Source organism: Pithys albifrons, chromosome 1 (assembly GCF_047495875.1).
Source record: "Pithys albifrons albifrons isolate INPA30051 chromosome 1, PitAlb_v1, whole genome shotgun sequence".
In the NCBI taxonomy this organism is placed as follows: domain Eukaryota; kingdom Metazoa; phylum Chordata; class Aves; order Passeriformes; family Thamnophilidae; genus Pithys; species Pithys albifrons.
In genome coordinates, this window is record NC_092458.1 from 106,416,481 (window position 1) to 106,435,309 (window position 18,829).

At 40.8% G+C, this 18,829-nt stretch overlaps 1 protein-coding gene across 2 annotated transcripts in view; it reads right to left on the bottom strand.

Annotated features, from left to right (window-relative positions):
- USP25 (ubiquitin specific peptidase 25) overlaps window positions 1-18,829 on the bottom strand; it is a 95,376-nt gene that overhangs the window by 55,295 nt on the left and 21,252 nt on the right. For both annotated transcript variants that reach the window (XM_071563138.1, XM_071563128.1), the window contains exons 2-4: window positions 15,249-15,326; window positions 11,045-11,189; window positions 2,070-2,193 (exon numbers count right to left, since the gene is read on the bottom strand). In XM_071563138.1, coding sequence (XP_071419239.1) covers window positions 2,070-2,193; window positions 11,045-11,189; window positions 15,249-15,326 — 347 coding nt within the window. The remainder of the gene's footprint in view (window positions 1-2,069; window positions 2,194-11,044; window positions 11,190-15,248; window positions 15,327-18,829) is intronic.

Below are 18,829 nucleotides of genomic sequence, written 5' to 3' on the forward strand. Positions count from 1 at the left end.
AAGAACTCTGAACTTCCTGTATTTGTTCAACACTGACATTATTTGCCATCCACTTTGGGTGCTTCTTGCCATGTTGCTGCATTCATCTAATGCCTCAATGCTGTCAAATCTCCAAGATTTTCACTCTTCTCTGCCTCCATTCACAAGCAAAGTCCCATTCCATTTCTTTCTTGCATCATAGTATACTATGGGTCTATGACTGATTATTTTTGTGTGGCTTTGGGAAATGAATTTGTGCAACGAATGGTTCAAAGAACAGCAAGCATAGAAAACATGGCACAATGTACCAAGGGGGATCTGGCCTGCAACAACGCTCTTGATCTGGCAAGTGTTAATGTGTGCAATTTTGCCCTTAAATACACATCTCTATTTCACCACAAGACCAACATTTTCTCTGCATATAATTGTGCAGATTTTCTACATGCCTTTGTACATACAGAAAAATGGCGTATTTTGTTATTTTCTGCAGCCAGAAAAATACACACTGTAATTTAAGTAGAAAATATTTATACTACTATGTTAAGGCCTAAGCAGGTAAGACCAAAAATTACAAAGCGCACTTTTAGTTTGAGAAGTGAAAAACAAAGTCTTCAAGGAAAACCCCTAAATCTTCAAGGCTCCCAGGAAGTGAGCACAACAGAAGCAGTCAAAGCATGAGGAAGGGAAAACAAAAAAAAAAAAAAAAAGGGAGAAAATTGTCCATATCCAGAAATAGGTCCATCTTTCTGAGTGTCTGCCTAAATCACAACTCTGTAATTGTGACAATTCTGTCCTTCAAAAGGAAGATGCAAGAGCTGAACTCTAAAACAGAGCTGGACAGAACTTCCACCATCTTCTATACATGCACATACTAAGGCCTAAGAAAAAAACAACCCCTTAAAAGCTTTTCCCAGTTATTAATTACAATATAAATCTCTCTCATCCTACCTTTCCCTCAAAAAGTATGTTATCTTAAATTCATATAGCAAGATGGCTTTTATCACGGATGGGGGGCAGGAAAGGTATGTTTACTTTCACAATTAGTATATTTATTTTTCAAAAGGAAAAAGAAAGTTATTGTGGATAAAGTAATACAAATAAAGTAATAAAATATCTGTATTCTTAGAGTCGGAATTTTCCAATAAGCCATTCAGTCTGTCAAATACAGTGAACTGAGAGAAAGAATTATTGTGGTTAATCATCCTGTCTAAATTACTTTTTTATAAAACTGGTCTTTTACCAGGAGGTGGTACTTTACCCCCTGACAAGGACCAAATCATTGCCTGCTTCCTTCAGAACAAGGCCAGCCACAAATGAAAAACCCAAAGCCAGCCACAGATGGAAAAAGGAAAAAAAGAAACAACATCCCTCCCACAAAATCCTACACCCAGGCTTAGTTCAAATCCCAAATATTTCATAATTCAATCAAAATTACCAAAAAATAAACACTTTACAAAAAGTTATAATAAAATCTGATCAAAAGTTAAGGTACAGACTCTTATCACAACCAAACTGAGAAACTTTATAAAACTTTAAATCAAGAAGTTAACTTCACTCAAAGCTTATAAATCTTACTTGTTAAATAGGTTAATAACATACTTCATCAGCTAAAATAGAGCAGCTGCTCTTAGTATACTCAAGTCATAGTATTAATACCCCCTCCCTCAATCTCAGCTTTAGCACAGAGGTAAGAAAATGTTATTGTAAAATGAACACTGCAAAAAAACAGGACAAAGTATTTATTAGTTTCTTAATTAAACTTTGTTTTCATTGCTTTTTACCTGATACACAATAGAAACTTCTGGATTTAGGTCCTATTTAAATATATTCTCTATCTCCATCCACTTCCACAATATTTAAAAAAATACATTATTATGAAACATACTATTAAATCCTAGTCCACACACAGTAGACTATTTTCCAATGTAGAACATACAATACATTAAAGCAACATCCTGAAGCCAGGCATATCAGTAGCACAAGTGAAAGTAAACAAGTTATTCTCTGTTAGATTAAAAGTTAAAAAAGCAATACAGGCCAATCTCCAACTCTTTAATTTAATTTCTGCTTTATATAAGTTTGTTGTTTACCTGCTAATGGCTTGTTCCTCATCTGTTATTCCAGTCTCCCTGAATGCCCTGTTTGATTCCTCCAAACTCAAGGCAATTGCCCTCTGAAGATCATCTTTATCATCTCCAGTGAGATCAATCACATCTGAAAAGCAAAACTATCTTTCTCAAAATTAAAAGTGAAACAGAAGGAAAGGTAAGTCTTACTGTAGAGGAGAGAGAGCCCACGTGGATTGCTGAGCACCATTCCAAGTCCATCCCTCCTGGCCCTACACTCTTCCAACCACTAACCCTGCTAACAGCTCCCTTCTGCCTTCAAGCCAGATAAAAGCCTCACCAGTTTGCTCTTGCTAAGGTGTGATGGACCATAGTTTCCCTTCTTCCTAATGTTCTTATATTTCACCAAGCTCTGGGACAAATTTAGGAATCCATGGTTTCTTAAAGGCCTCATTCAGCAATACCCTTAAATGCATTACTTCAGCTGCTGTAATCAGTTGTTTCAGGGAACACATGATGAAGAGAACCTTCCTTAAAAAGGATACCTTAACTGAGTATAGTTGTTTTTCCCCCCTCATGAAGGAATGCATACAGACTTTTGCCAACACAGCTCTGAATTCTACAAGTATTTCTGTGCCCTGATGAGCCAAATACTTTCACACAGTTTCATAACGTGTGGGAGAGTGCCTTACTCAGCCTAATTATCTTCTATCCTGTCTGTGCATTCCTTTCCTGAACATATTTAAATTCGATTCCTGCCTACTGGAAGTATCCCATCTCAACACGAGAACAAATACTGAAGATAAAATGATGATCCAGGCTTGGATAATGTGGGGAATGCTGGATGGGCTACTAACTGGGTAATGAAGATGAACACAACCCTACTTCTGCCTTCTCCAGCTTCTATTATCTAAGGAATCAAATACTAACGTCCAATATAAACCTCCTTGTTTACTGAAGGCAGCCACAGCACTCCCCCTCCCAAGTAAGGTGGGATTCCACAACACAAACCACCCCAAATCATCCCCCCCCATCAGGCACAGTCAACAGGAATGTCCATCAACTGCACAAGACTTTCAAAAATGTCAAAGTCATTGGCTACGACAATTTTAAGGGGCAAATGTCTCATTTTGCAAGTCAGCCAAACAGAAAGAGAGGGAAAGTGCAAAAGAGATTTTTAAGTGCAATATTAGACAGACACACAGAGCACTGGCTGATTTCAGTCTCCCTTCTCCGAGGCCAAAGTTTACCCAAAGAGTTATGAAAGGGACTTGTCTCCAGGCTGGGGTTTGGTCTTTAGAAGGACGCAAGACTGTTGGAGTAAGAGATACAGATTTGAAACTGTCAGCTGTTTACAAAGAGGGATGAAAGGCTTGTCTGCATCTCTCCTTCCACAGGCCAACTCAATTAATCATACCCAAAGAGCTTCTCTGTCTAAGCTTCTGACTTTTCTTCTGGATCGGCTGACTTACTGTAGAGACTGTACCTTCTCCTATTTCCCTGGGCTTTCTTTTTTGGGACATTTCTCATTGGATCAAAACAAAACACTGAATTCTGTATACAAAAACCCTTGCCATAGTTGTATATGAACCAAAAATGGGGTGACCTGTCCTCACAGAAAGCTGAAACCAAAAGGAAGTGTAAAAGACTTCTCTGTTAACACCAGCATCTTCAAAATCTAGCTTTAAACTCAGCCCTGTTTCCCCCAAATAAAGGTGGTCAAATTTCTACTTTATTTAGTGGGCCTTAAAAGGCAGAGTACACTAGGCAACATCCCATGATCACAAAATATGCAGAAACATTATGACCATAAAAGCAGTACTTCCTAATTTTATTCTTATGTCTTCTATAGTCAGCTCAGATCTTCCAGTGTAAGAAAACGATACTTTCTCGGCATGCCTTGGATGCCTTAAATTCTCCTTCAGAAGTATTAAAACAATTACAATCCACCAGAAGTCTCACCCAGAGAAGTTTTAATATATGAGCTGCCATGTTGCAAACAATGTAATTTGGGCTAAAATACCACCTCAATCTGGGACACATGCAAGCATGGCTCTGTTCTACAGCCTGAGAGCAGCAGGAGAAAGGTTGACAGCAATTAGAGGATCCCCTCACCACGTACACTACCTATTAAGCTCTAAAATGTGGTGTTTGAGTTGTATTTTCTGCACACTAGCAAGGAGTCACACACAGCACCTCATCTGCCCTGAAGACAAGCTGTTTTTCTGAAAGTAGTAACAGTGGTTACAACTGAAGATGGAGTGAAGTCTCAACCCGCAGCCACATGTGCTGATGGAGAAGTACTGGATTATTCCAATCATTTCCTTACAGAGAAATATTCCTTTACCCAGTCTCTATTCAGATGAGAGTGATGAAATTTTCATACAAAGTTAGATTAAGAAGTAAGATCTTTTGTATGGGGAGTACTTCTACACAAGAACTCATAACTTAGCTGAAAATTGTGTGTTTAACAAAACCTCACACTGTTATACAAAAATCTATCCAGATCAACTTCAACTCACAATTCCATTAAAATGTTCAACTTCTTTGCACCTCCTTAGCTCCTTAATCGTTACTAATCTATACCACCACCCTATGTATTCAGAAGTTTATTACTGTTCATATTACCAGTGATTATATCATTTCAATATTAAAACATCAAATCCTTGACTTCTGCTTGCTTTCAGAAAGCAGATACAACAGTTTGTTTTGGCATTCAAGGGGTTTGGAGCAGGCAATACAGGATTCTCTGTAGAAATGTTCTTTTCACATACACATTGCTCCTGATTTGCATGAAAAAACAGTACAGTGAAGACCTGCTGCCAGATATTACTACCACATGTGACTAGTGCAATTCATTTATGTCACAGAGGGTTTATCTAGCATATTTTATGCTGAAAAAATATATATTTCTAAATATCCTCTAATCCATGGTAACCTACTCCATTTTAGTTCATAGCAAATGTAAAATAAATGTTTTGGAGATTTAAGCTTAATGTATTTTAGCTCACGTTTGCTGTACTTGGAGCAGGTTCAAGGTCTTTTTCAGCATCTCAGCTGACACAGTAACTCATTAAGCTGAAACAGCTCACATATGACTTGAATCCCAAATCATAGATTGCAAAGAAGAGATCTCAAGAGAAGTAATAACAGAAGGGCAACAGTCTGACACTAAACTCCTCTTTCTAAAAAAACCCAAAAATAAATATATATATATTACTATCTCTGAACAGTTTGCTTTCCTGTCAGATGTTTATAGATTATACAAGTGTACATACACTACATGAAATTCACGTAGGGTTTTTTCTTGTTTTTGTTTTAAAATACCTCCATATTTTATAAGTGCTTACATGGGGATGTTTCTTTTACAGCAATTAGTAGTAGAATTCATTCACGAAACTGAACTACTGAAGCTTTCTATCTGACCAACAGATTTCTGTGTTCTAGGTGTGAGTTTGAAGAAAAAAAAAGACTTTCACCCAACGTATTTATCAGACACACAAGTTTTCTGTGATGTGAAGGCTGAAGGATGAATTTCATAAATGTGTAAGAATAATGCCACTTGTCCAAATTTATAGTTTCCTGGAATTAATTTACATAGGCTGATTTTGTAAATACTCCTCTCATTTAGGCTGCAGAACACTTTAGTTCTCACTGGCTTATCCTCATAAAGGGACTTCTCACTGTATGTCACACAGCTTTAGAAAATGCAAATGTTCCTGACCAGGCCATGGCTATTAAATGAACAGAAAAGTTTGCTTATGAAAAAATTCTCTGTGAATGAAGAAACTGCTCATCAAAACAGTTTGTCTTAGTGCATTCATGTTTATTCAACTAAAATTAACATGCATAATTAATCATCTGTTTTACTAAGAAATGTATTCTTTGTTTACAGCATTATTATGTAATAATCTGTGCTTCTGGTACCTATGACTCAGAGAGTTTGACATTGTTTGTAATACTACAAAGCAATTTAAGTTGTGTATTGAAATTTGTGACAAATATCCTAGTGTATATATAATAAATGCACACACTATATCACCATATGCCTTCCTTCTTTTCTAAAATAACTTATTTATCTGTTTACTTAGGAAGTTTCTATCATCACTTAAATAAATGGTTCTTACTCGGTTATTGCCTATGTCATTAAAATAATTATTGTGTTATTGACTTGTTAATTATACGAGGGGGAGGCAGAGAGTGGGAACTCCAGACTTGAGTAGGCTTGGAAACAGCATGAGGAACAGATCTGAAGTAGCAATTGGGCCCAGGGACAGGCAATAAACATCCAGTGATGCAACAACTGGAATAGGCAGAGAAAAATGAAGGGGCAGCCTAATGAATAGGTGCCAACTGTTAAAATTCCACAGGATTCCAATTTCAACACATCAACAATATAAAAATAATAAAAAGGAAGACTACACACATTTACTTATGATGAGCAGAGCTAAGCAAGATCCTATATTCTACTACCTATTCTGTGATGTAAAACTCATGATGGTCTCGGGCTCCTGCATGAAGGTTTACAGAAATTTGCATGGCTGTATATGCCTGGTTTGGTTAAAACTGGATGAGGAGTTAAACTGACAATCCTTGCAGGGACAGGAACCGGGAGGAGACAGGTAATCATGGCACAAGGGAACAGGTGAATCTGCAAGATTAAAGGAAGATCTCCAGACACAAGACTTCTGACATTTTGAAGTAGGGACCCTGCCATACCAAGCTGGAGACACCCCCAGGAACCTGGATGGAGACGACACAAATAATCCCTAAAAGAGAAGGAAATGTCATGAAGACACAGAGCAATGGCTGAGTTAAGTAAGGTGACAGAAGAAGGTAGTGTCAAATTCTAATCACAGAAACAATAAATGCACAGCTACAGAATGAGGAGTGACTAGGACTTGTGCCAAGGAGCTACAGGTGATTCATTTTCAATCTGCAATTCATATCACAGCACTGAAGAAAATATGAAGTGTTACATTTTTGTCAGAGTGCTATATGGATATTTATAGAGATTCACGCATTTTTCTTAAAAACTAAGCTCATGTCTTGGTTATTGCTTTCAAGTGCCACAGTTCAGGAAAAAAGCAGAACTATTAGAGAAGGCCTAGAAGAGAAAAAAGAACAAATGACAATAGGTATTGGAAATGCATCCCAATACTTGGAAAGAATTTGCGCTGTTTAGTTTAGATTTGAGAAAAGTCTTATGACACACTGTCTTTGGGCATTCGACACTTCATCTGAGATAAAAGGAATGAAGTGCACTGTAATTTCCACAGGGGACAGCACAAGGAGTAAAGGACTTAACCTGAAGCAAAGAAGGATTTAGGCAAGACATTAGGAGTCTAAAAGTAAGGAAGTGAAGCACCAAAACAAATTACTCCATAAACTTTTCAGAGTCTCTAGAATGGAATGGTTTGTAAGAAATGATATATAAACATCACTGTGGGAGGTTTTAGGTGTAGTTAAGTCTAAAGTATACCTCATTGCAAAGGACTGACCAAATGACTTTTGAAACCTATGCAAAAGCTCAAATCCCAAGAACAGGAAGATATAAAAAGCCAGAGGCAATGAAGTTTACAATTCTCAAAATTGCTGTGTGTGGCATTTAATAGTTACATTGGACTATGACCTTATAAAAGGGCTTGAAATCTTTTGTCTTGACTATGGAATGTGCATTTGTAAAGACTAGTAATTCAATTTTAGTGAGAAATAACTTGGCATTTTCAAAACAAAGGAGTGAGAGAATTTATCTTGACAGCTATTTCATTTGAAGACAATACAACTTCTAAAATACATGTCTTTTCTTCATTGTGATGCTCCCTTTAACCCTGGGTTCTTCAAGTTCCTCCAATAAAAGGAAAATGGACACATGCTTAGCAATGCAACAGTTCTATTGTGCAGCCATAGATGAAAATACATCAAATTACTTCAAACGGGACAAAAAAGTTTCTGGAGAAGTGAAAATACTGGAAATTACTACTAAACTTCTTTAGAATTGCTTTAAATGCAAAGCCTAGGATTTACTCCTCTAAGTGGAACATGCAAATGATCTTAGATTAAAAGATGAGCATCTGTACATTGCAAGACTAATGCTTAAGCACCTCCAGCACCTTCTGCTCAAACATTCAAAATACTGAAACCACCTTTGCAAAGGATCAGATAAAGTATGCATTGCTCTTGACGTGAAAAAACTGCAATTGCAGGTGCTTGCACATGCCATTTTGAACAGGCAAACATCACGAGCAACACTGATTGTGCAAGTCAGTCTTTGCTTTAAAGATGGAGCAGATTTTATGCCAACTTATTAATATTTCTGCAGCTGCCGAAATGTTGCATTTGCTAATAAGGGAAATCAGGTTTCCTTATACTTCCCACTGTACAGGATGCAGCTCTCAAATAGCTCATGACCACTGTCACTTTTGGAAGAGCACAATCCAGGCTAGCTGCTGGCTGTTAAGCTACAGACAAACATTTTTATTTAACCACTTGACTAAGAAACCATTTCAAAGAAACTTAGTCAGTCAAGCTTACAGACCACATCTGATGTACCTTCATGCGAGGAATACCTTTATATTATAATTGTATTACAATGCCTTTGTAAATGGCTGGAGGTCTTCTGTGGCATAAAACACAGCTCTGATATTTATCTGTGACTCTCATTCCCAGTCTGGATGCTTTACCTTGGCAGGACAGCAAAGCTCAGTGACTCACAGCATCCTAAGTCCCAAATGCACAGAGGTAGTTTAGCAGTAAGGAACACTAGGGGTGAGTTGTAATTAATTCATGTAATTGTACCTATCTGGGATAATAAAGGGAGTCAAATTTGAAAGACAAGATACTGTCAGCAATTCAGCACAGTCACTGAGAACTGCTAATAAGTGTTCTTTGCAAAAGGGAGCATTGATGGTTGAAGCCATCGCTGCTGAATGTGTTTTCTATCTATGCCCACCCTTCCATTCTCTTCTCACAATTCATCTGCACTCTTGCAAGATACTCTTACATGACCAGACTGTCTAACACAGGTCCCTGACACTGGTTCATTTTAGGTGTACTCCATTTTTTAAATCCATAACCCAAATAATTACAGGCAAGCAGATTACAACAGAACCGTAGGTTTCCTCCAGAATCTTTCATTAGATCTCTGCAGGGCCCTGGGGGAGCTCTATGATCACACTGGTTCAGACTTCTGTTCTGCTGTAGGTGTTTCCTTCTTGCCCTGTAAGTTCTCCAATATGAATTCAAGTCAGCCAAGATGCCTTTACCTCATCATGTATTTTCAGGCCAAAATGGCAGAGGCTGGCAAAGAGTTCTCATCTTTGTTGCCAGTGAGGACCTGACTAGATACTAAAGATGTTTAAAATAAATAAATAAATAAATAAAACTACTTGATTCCTGACTACTGACTTGTATTGCTGCGTAACTGTAAGGAATCTGGGTCTGCCTTCAGCCCTCCAGAATGAGGAGAGAATCCTGAAATGTACAGCTCAAGACCCACTCTTCTCAGTTTCACCACCACTCATGGGCAATGCAGGCTCTGCAGGCTTGATTCCTACCCCTTGTCACTTCATATCTTCAGTAAGGTTGCACAGCACAGCAAGTGACAGCAAAACTAAACACTTCTATTAATGGGATTGCTATTAAATCTAATTAAACACAGACTCCAAGAGAATCCAGCTTACTATCCTGCTGCCATAGTAGATCGTCAGTACCAGGGACTGTGAAACAGTGGTAAGTTTGCAGAAAATAGTCTCCATTTCCTCAATGGCAATTTTCTGATATTCTAAACTAAATATATGGCACAGGGCTTGAGTGTATTTTCTTTTCAAGGAAGTGAAAAGAAAAATCACATAAAAACCCCCAAACCACTCCCCACAACTTAGTGCAGGAATAATACAACTACCTCAAATGCATTCAAGGCATTTTATACAGGGTTGCTAATAATGCTAAGAATTAAAATGCATTTTCATCACCTGAGATGCTAAGAATAAATCTATCTCTAATTAAAAAAAAATCAAAATGTTTATGTCAAGGTTCTAGAGACAGAAACACAACTGTACAATTGATAAGAAGATCTAACTAAACTTCTTTACAATGAAAAGTCATAGCCATAGCCAGACCAATCTTAACAAAATAGATGTAAAAAAAATCCTACTGTGTTAAATAATTATACTCATTTAATAAAATCTACACAGATGTACTAAGTATATGGCCAAAGGTTCAATATAGATTTAAAATATTCTGCATCTACATTTAGAATTGTGTAATGCAACTATAATATTAGGAAACTCAGGTTTTACAGAAGTCAACCCCACTACAAAACACCCTTTGACATCTTCTTTCATGTTATTTACCATATTTATTTCCAGAACACATTTAACAATTTTTCTCCCCATAAAAATAACTATGCACTTAAGTAAAGAAATAGAACCTGCAAGGCTCAGAAAAATGCAGGTTGTGGAACTTCCTGTATCAACTAAACAGAATTATTTAAAAGTAGGTATATTTAATATTCATTTCACATATAAAATATCAACTCTTACTACAAAATTCACACTTAACCTCTCACTTCTCCCTTGGGATAGTCATCCCTATCAAAGAGAAGCTACACAAGCATATTAAGCTTTAGCATGTTAAGACAGACAGTGACAGACTCTTCTTCAGTATTATTTTATTTTGATAGAAGAGTACCCAGCTTTTGCCCTGTATTATTTACTGCATGACCCCAAAACAAATTCTATATATGGTGAAAAAAATGAAAAAAAAAAATTAAAAACCCAGTTACCCTCTGATCAGTACCATACATACATGTAAACATAATGCTTGAGGACAGCACAAATTAAAAAAAAAAAAGAACACAAACACTAAAATAAGGAAAGAAATACATAATAACCTCAAAATTTGCAAGTAAGAATTATCGGCAGATTAACTGTCATTTCATAGGCAAGGTTATGGTTTCCTTGCCTTTAAACTAACTTATGAAGAGAAAAAATACCTACTGGAGTCTGCCTGGCTGCCCACGCTGATGTATCTGTCATTTCCAGGAAGGGCTGTTTGGTAGTAAGTTGCCTCCTCCAGCTGGGGCACCTTGGCATTCTTCGCAGTGAGGAAAGCCACAGCCAACTCCAGATTACCGTTGCTGTCCTTTGGGCACCAAAAAAGCAAGACGTCAGAGCCCACTCACCCTTTTTTAATTTTTCTTAAAACAAGAACATCAGAAGCAACTTCAAATCAATGACATTGTATTGTCAGACAAAATATTGACTAGAAAAGAGTTTCCAAACTGGACATATTCTTCTTCATATTTCACTTTTTAACTAACACGAATATGAAACATCATACAAAAATTTACTTAGGTATAGTTCTACTTATTTCAGAACACAAATAAAAAGTCTTGTATTGTAGGTCAACCTCTCAAAAAGCACGACCAGCACATTCACCAACTTAACAGCAATCCAGCGAGTTCTTCTGAAAATCCACCATTGCCTTTTTAAAGGCAAAAATCCTGGCTTTCAAAGAGCAGCTCTGCACACAATTAACATTCAAGCTGAAGTAACAACTGCCTCTCTCTTGACATATATATAGATAGATGGATAGACATAGATGTATGTACGTGTGTGTGTGTATGTGTCCATGTGGGTGTGCGCGCGTGCGTGTGCCTGTGTGTGTGTGGGTGTGTGCGCGTGCGTGTGTCTGTGTGTGTGTGCGCGCGCGCGTCTGTGTGTGCGCACGCGCCTGTGTGTGTGTGCATCTGTGCACGTCTGTGTGTGTGTGCATGTGTGTGCGTGCACCTGTGTGCGCGCACGCGTCTGTGTGTGTGTGTATGTGTGTGCACACACCTGTGTGCGTGTGCGCGTGTGCACGCCTGTGTGTGTGTGTGCACGTCTGTGTGTGTGTGCGCGTCTGTGTGTGTATGTGTGTGCGCGCACCTGTGTGTGTGTGTGCGTGCGCCTGCATGTGCATGCACGTCTGCGTGTGTGTGTGCGCGTCTGCGTGTGTGTGTGCGTCTGCGTGTGTGTGCGCGCGCCGGCGTGTGCGCGCGCGCCTGCGTGTGCGCACGCACCTGCGTGTGCGCACGCGCCTGTGTGTGTGTGTGTGTGTGTGCACGTGCCTGTATGTGTGTGCACGTCTGTGTGTGTGTGCACGTGCCTGCGTGTGTGTGTGCACGTCTGTGTGTGTGTGTGCGCGTGCCTGCGTGTGTATGTGTGTGTGCACGTCTGTGTGTGTGTGCGCGTCTGTGTGTGTGTGCGCGTGCCTGCGCGTGTATGTGTGTGCGCGTCTGTGTGTGTGTGCGCGCGCCTGCACGTGTGTGTGTGCGCGTCTGTGTGTGCGTGCGTCTGCGCGTGTATGTGTGTGTGTACGCGCGTCTGTGTGTGTGTACGCGCGTCTGCGCGTGTATGTGTGTGTGTACGCGCGTCTGCGTGTGTATGTGTGTGTGTACGCGCGTCTGTGTGTGTGTGCGTGCGTCTGCGCGTGTGTGTGTGTGTACGCGCGTCTGTGTGTGTGTACGTGCGTCTGCGCGTGTATGTGTGTGTGTACACGCGTGTGTGTGCGTGCGTCTGCGCGTGTATGTGTGTGTGTACACGCGTCTGTGTGTGTGTGCGTGCGTCTGCGCGTGTATGTGTGTGTGTACGCGCGTCTGTGTGGGTGTGCGTGCGTCTGCGCGTGTGTGTGTACGCGCGTCTGTGTGCGTGCGTCTGCGCGTGTATGTGTGTGTGTACGCGCGTCTGTGTGTGTGCGTGCGTGCGTCTGCGCGTGTATGTGTGTGTGTACGCGCGTCTGTGTGTGTGCGTGCGTGCGTCTGCGCGTGTATGTGTGTGTGTACGCGCGTCTGTGCGTGTGTGCGTGCGTCTGCGCGTGTATGTGTGTGTGTACGCGCGTCTGTGTGTGTGTGCGTGCGTCTGCGCGTGTATGTGTGTGTGTACGCGCGTCTGTGTGTGTGTGCGTGCGTCTGCGCGTGTATGTGTGTGTGTACGCGCGTCTGTGTGTGTGTGCGTGCGTCTGCGCGTGTATGTGTGTGTGTACGCGCGTCTGTGTGTGTGTGCGTGCGTCTGCGCGTGTATGTGTGTGTGTACGCGCGTCTGTGTGTGTGTGCGTGCGTCTGCGCGTGTATGTGTGTGTGTGTACGCGCGTCTGTGTGTGTGTGCGTGCGTCTGCGCGTGTATGTGTGTGTGTGTACGCGCGTCTGTGTGTGTGTGCGTGCGTCTGCGCGTGTATGTGTGTGTGTGTACGCGCGTCTCTGTGTGTGTGCGTGCGTCTGCGCGTGTATGTGTGTGTGTGTACGCGCGTCTCTGTGTGTGTGCGTGCGTCTGCGCGTGTATGTGTGTGTGTGTACGCGCGTCTCTGTGTGTGTGCGTGCGTCTGCGCGTGTATGTGTGTGTGTACGCGCGTCTCTGTGTGTGCGTGCGTCTGCGCGTGTATGTGTGTGTGTACGCGCGTCTCTGTGTGTGCGTGCGTCTGCGCGTGTATGTGTGTACGCGCGTCTGTGTGTGCGTGCGTCTGCGCGTGTATGTGTGTGTGTACGCGCGTCTCTGTGTGTGTGCGTGCGTCTGCGCGTGTATGTGTGTGTGTACGCGCGTCTCTGTGTGTGTGCGTGCGTCTGCGCGTGTATGTGTGTGTGTACGCGCGTCTCTGTGTGTGTGTGTGTCTGCGCGTGTATGTGTGTGTGTACGCGCGTCTCTGTGTGTGTGTGTCTGCGCGTGTATGTGTGTGTGTACGCGCGTCTGTGTGTGTGTGCGTGCGCCTGCGCGCGTGTGTGTGCCTGCGCGCGTGTGTGTATGCGCGTCTGTGTGTGTGTGCACGCGCGTCTGTGTGTGTGTGCGTGCGCCTGCACGTGTATGTGTGTGTGCGTGCGCCTGTGTGTGTGTGCACTTCTGTGTGTGTGTGTGTGCGCACACGCCTCTGTGTGTGCGCACACGCCTCTGTGTGTGTGCATGTGCGTGTGTCTATGTGGGTGAGTATGTGTGGCTGCGTCTGTGTGGGTGTGCGTGCGTCTGCGTGTGTGCGCACGTCCCTGTGTATGTGCATGTGTGGGTGTCTGTGTGGGAGCGTATGTGTGAGTGTTCATGTGTCTGCGTATGTGTGGGTGTGCGTGCGTCTGCGTGTGTGTATGTGTGTGTGCGCGCGTGTGTGTGAGTGCGCCTGTGTGTGTGTATGTGTATGAGTGTGTGTGCGCCTGTGTGTGTGTACGCGTGCGCGCGCGCGTCCGTGTGTGTGCATGTGTGTACGCGTGCGCGCGCATCCGTGTGTGTGCATGTGTGTACGCGTGCGCGCGCATCCGTGTGTGTGCATGTGCGTGCGCGTGCGCGCGCATCCGTGTGTGTGCATGTGCGTGCGCGTCCTCCGTGTGTGTGCATGTGTGTACGCGTGCGCGCGCGCGTCCTCCGTGTGTGTGCATGTGTGTACGCGTGCGCGCGCGTCCTCCGTGTGTGTGCATGTGTGTACGCGTGCGCGCGCGCGTCCTCCGTGTGTGTGCATGTGTGTGTGCGTGCATCTGTGTGTGTGCGTGCGTCTGAGTGTGCGCGCGTCTGAGTGTGTCTGTGCATGCATCTGTGCATGTCCGTGCGTGCGTCTGTGCGTGTATATATATGATTTAAATTACTTAATCCTCATTTATAATTGGCTAAAAAGTTCTGCTTTAGGGAGACCAGGCATTTTTTAAACTTTACATATAGGGAAACAACACAGAGAGAGCTGTCATTCTTTACGAGCATCAAAAAAACTCTTCCCTGTGCTGAAAGAAATGACAATGGTTGAAAAAACAGTGAAACACCACCAAATTTGCAAAGGGTGCTAAATTAAAGCAGAATTCTCCATTCTACATACTAAGCAGTACCTGTGAATGACAGAAAACTACACTGACTAGAAAGGAACACTGAATTCTTCAGGAGGGACCAGCTGTAGTAGCATCAATGTATCTGTAAACGCTTTAGACAAAGGTTAAAGGCAAGTCATAATTTCCCCTTCTTTTCATCTTTGATCACCTGATTAATTATTACGTCAGTACCAAAAGAGTTCAAGGTTCCTTCTAAAGTGAACAAGCCATCATTATTAGCTATTTTTTTCCCCTGAAATAAATTCAAGCTGGGAATGGAAAGAATGGAAGGAAAGACAAGAGTAAGAAAGGGTGGGATTCATGGCTTCCACAGGCAGTTAAGAAGTATTAAGACACATTCAGCTACAAGTCAGACACAGTCATCTTACCTTCAGTGCCTGCTGCAGTACCTGGATGTCATTGATACCAGTGATCTCCCTCAGCTGATTTAAAAATGTTTGCTGGTGCTAAAACAAAAACAGATCACCAAAATAAGTTAACAGCCAAATAACAGCAAAACTAATTATTTACAAGGGTACACTTCTCTACAAACATTTTAAGTACCTCTGTCTGAGGTTTATGCACCAAAAAGGGGCAGAACATTTGTTACTCAAGTTTGTGTTAGTTGCTGCAACTTGGGCACTTTTAATTCCCAAACATAATGGTTTTGTTTGATGGGTTTTGAGTTTCAGTCTTTTTGGGGTTTTTTAAACAGAAAAAAGCATGATGGGTGAGCTTATGCAATGCAGGTTTAAGAAGCCCATACAAAGCCACAACTGGCCCTTCTAAACAAAACAAACTCCACAGCTTGGTCTTTGAAGGCAACAGGGGGAGTAGACAACTGAACTCCAACCAAACCCATTTCTTCAACTCCCAGTTATTCTCAACCCCCTTATTTCTTTGACATACAGAACTCCCAGCCCTTCCAAACCTCAAAACCAAGAATTTCATCTTTATTGATCACTGAAGTGTTTTAAGAAAAATCCTATAAAAATGTTCACAGAGTTTCTCAAGACTGAAGCAGAACTTTAGGAATCCATACTAACTGCCTTCCAAGGCCAGTTGAACCCAACTCTCCCAAATCACATCAGTCAGCATCCATGAATGAGTTTAAAATAACACTTGGAATTGGAAAAGAGTAAGAGGTTCTGGTTCTCTTAAACATTCAGTCCATAAGAATTTTGAGGCTTGGTTTTGTTATGCTTATTTAAGTAAAATTCTGGTCCCACCCCTGTTTGGAGCCAAGAGATGATTCACTCTGCTCATGCTCTGAGGTCGCATCACAGAAGCAAAAAGCAAGGACTGGGCTGGAAGAATCCTTGAACTTCTGTTAACCATTGAAACCATCTTAACCATTAAAAACATGGAAACACAGAGGACTGACCATTGTTCTGTACTAACAAATTCAATTGTTCCTTTGGCAGATGGAAAAAGGAGAAAAGCTTGGTGGTATTTGCAAGTGGTTTTTCTTTTTTATTCTTTGCCTACCACATCCTGAACTCAAAACAATAATTTCATTTATTAAAGAGAAGATTTTTGTAAAGTACAGGGTTTTGTACAAACAAAAAGCATATTTCCTATCAGGACAAATAAACATTCTCCTGCTACTCTCCAAATTCAATTTAAAATAACTATAATTGTCTTGAGGCTATTTCTAAAATACTTATCTTTAAAACTAATTATTTGGAATCAAATATTCAAATACCCTTATATTCTCTCCTTATCACAGCTTTGTATAGAGCAGGAAATTAAGAGCTGCATGAATGCTGAACTCCCCAGTGTGAAATTAACCTGGCAGGCACTACTTCATGCCCTAATAAGTTGAAATAGAAGGCGTACAATTCAGGATGTTTATGAATTACATACACAATCTTCCCTTAATTTATGATCCTAAGGGACACTGCTAACAGTTCAATTCACCTTTTTTTTCTTCTTTTCCTTTTAAAATCCCTGCTGCTGGCACAAAAAAAGTGAAGTGATGCAAGAAAACAAACTCCCACTCTATCCCGAACCCTCAGCCCCTCATTTGTTTACTCTGTCCATTTCATACCACTGCACAAAGCCATAACTTGTTTCCCCTAAAAAGTTGCTTTCCTGCCCCTGGGTTTGGCAAGAAGCAAAGAAAAGAAATAGAGTCTTTGGGAAAAGCAGTTATAACAACATTAAAATTGGCATGAGCAATTCAAGGGCATGGTAGTGGATTTCATTTTTTATTTGCCACCAACATGATGGTTAACAAAACAAAATAGTTTCACTATAAATTATTATAACAACAAATAATAACAGATTTCTGTATCTTCCACAATATATACAACACTTGTAAAGGCTGACTGGAGGATATTCACTGTTCACAGAGATTGAAAAAGACAGAAGAGTCAGTTTACCACCAAGCAATCTCTCAGCAGTTCAAAATATTGGCTGTTAATTTATGAGCACAGCTGTGACTTACAAACGTAGACATCTGTAGTTTATATCCACAGTTCTGTATTCCAGTGTCAAGCTGTGGTCCAAAGCCCCCTTCCCAAGGACATACACATTTAACAGATTAGAAGTGGGCCCTGAGATGCTCCTTTCTCATCAAGAGATGATTTAAGCACCCAAAACACTTTTTTAGAGGCCAACAGTTCAAGGCACTTAGCTCCAAAATTTCTGACTGGTATTTAAGTGAACAACATGAAGACTCCACAAGCACCCTAATTAAAAGTGGTAGAAATCAAGAGAAAATTAACAGTTATCTTGAATACCTCAAATGGAGGTGAACAACTTTGAGGCATTTTTCTGGTTTAGACATCACTGTTTTTTCAGGTAAATGTGGGCAATTTGCCATTACTCTCTAATTCACTTATTTTAAAGTACGCAGAAGTTAAAGAATGACAATACACTTTCCTTTCTAGAAGGAATATAATTTAAATTATTTCTACTTGACCAACATGTTCTTTTAACACCTGCTGATAGACTAATACGTCTTCAGAAACAATTGTGAAACTGCACAAGGCAGCTAAAATTTCCTTCACAAACCTTCTGACTGGTGCCCTCTCACCCACCAACTCACCATCTCTGTTCATCCTCTCAGATCTGACATAACTGCATCATCTTCCCTGGATGGTTAACTTGCCATGATTCTCCTTCCCTGCCATATTGATAATATGTTATCACACATTAAACTCTATTAACACAGCTAACTATTTTTTTCATTACAAATGACAGAGCAGGCAACTTTCAAACCCTTTCCTCATTCACTACCAGGGGACAAGATTCAATTTTCTTTTTGCTTTTCTTTTCACTTAAGGAGTTTGTGAAACACATTTGCACCCATATTCAGAGAACTTAGATTAACTTAATTCTTGATGTGACTTTTAATTTAGTGCATCTGCACTACTCCAAAAAAGTCAAAACGGGTAAAGTTTATTTGTTTTGAATAGTATTTCTTTAGCACAAGTTATTATGACGTACAGGAAATCTCTTGCATACAGACCCTCAAATGCCCAAAAACACTTACATAGATACCCTAGACAATTAGGATCTTAATTCACTCGAAGGCTCACCAAAAATACCCAAAAGAGCTCACTCTACAGTAAAATAAAGATAAAAAAATTAAGAAGGCAGCAGACAAGTATTTACAAGTGTTTGAGGTATCTACACTAATGTATGGTAATTAAATCAGGTCAGTGAGAGAAGATTCACAACACAACTAGAAGTTCTAACATAAATAAGCTGTCGTATCTTTTCTTAACACAACTCTTTCCTGATTTGTTACTTTTCCAATCTTGCATCAGTAGAGGTTCAAATTACGAATTATAACACACTTTAGTTCAGTTTTATAAGCAATTTCTCTCTTCAAATGCAGATCCAAATAGACCTTTCCAACAGAACCAGGTACAACTACCGGTGCTAAGAAGCCCACACCAATTGCTTCAAATTTTCATGTACCCACTTCTGTTTGCCTTCCTTTCCTCAAATTTATGTGACA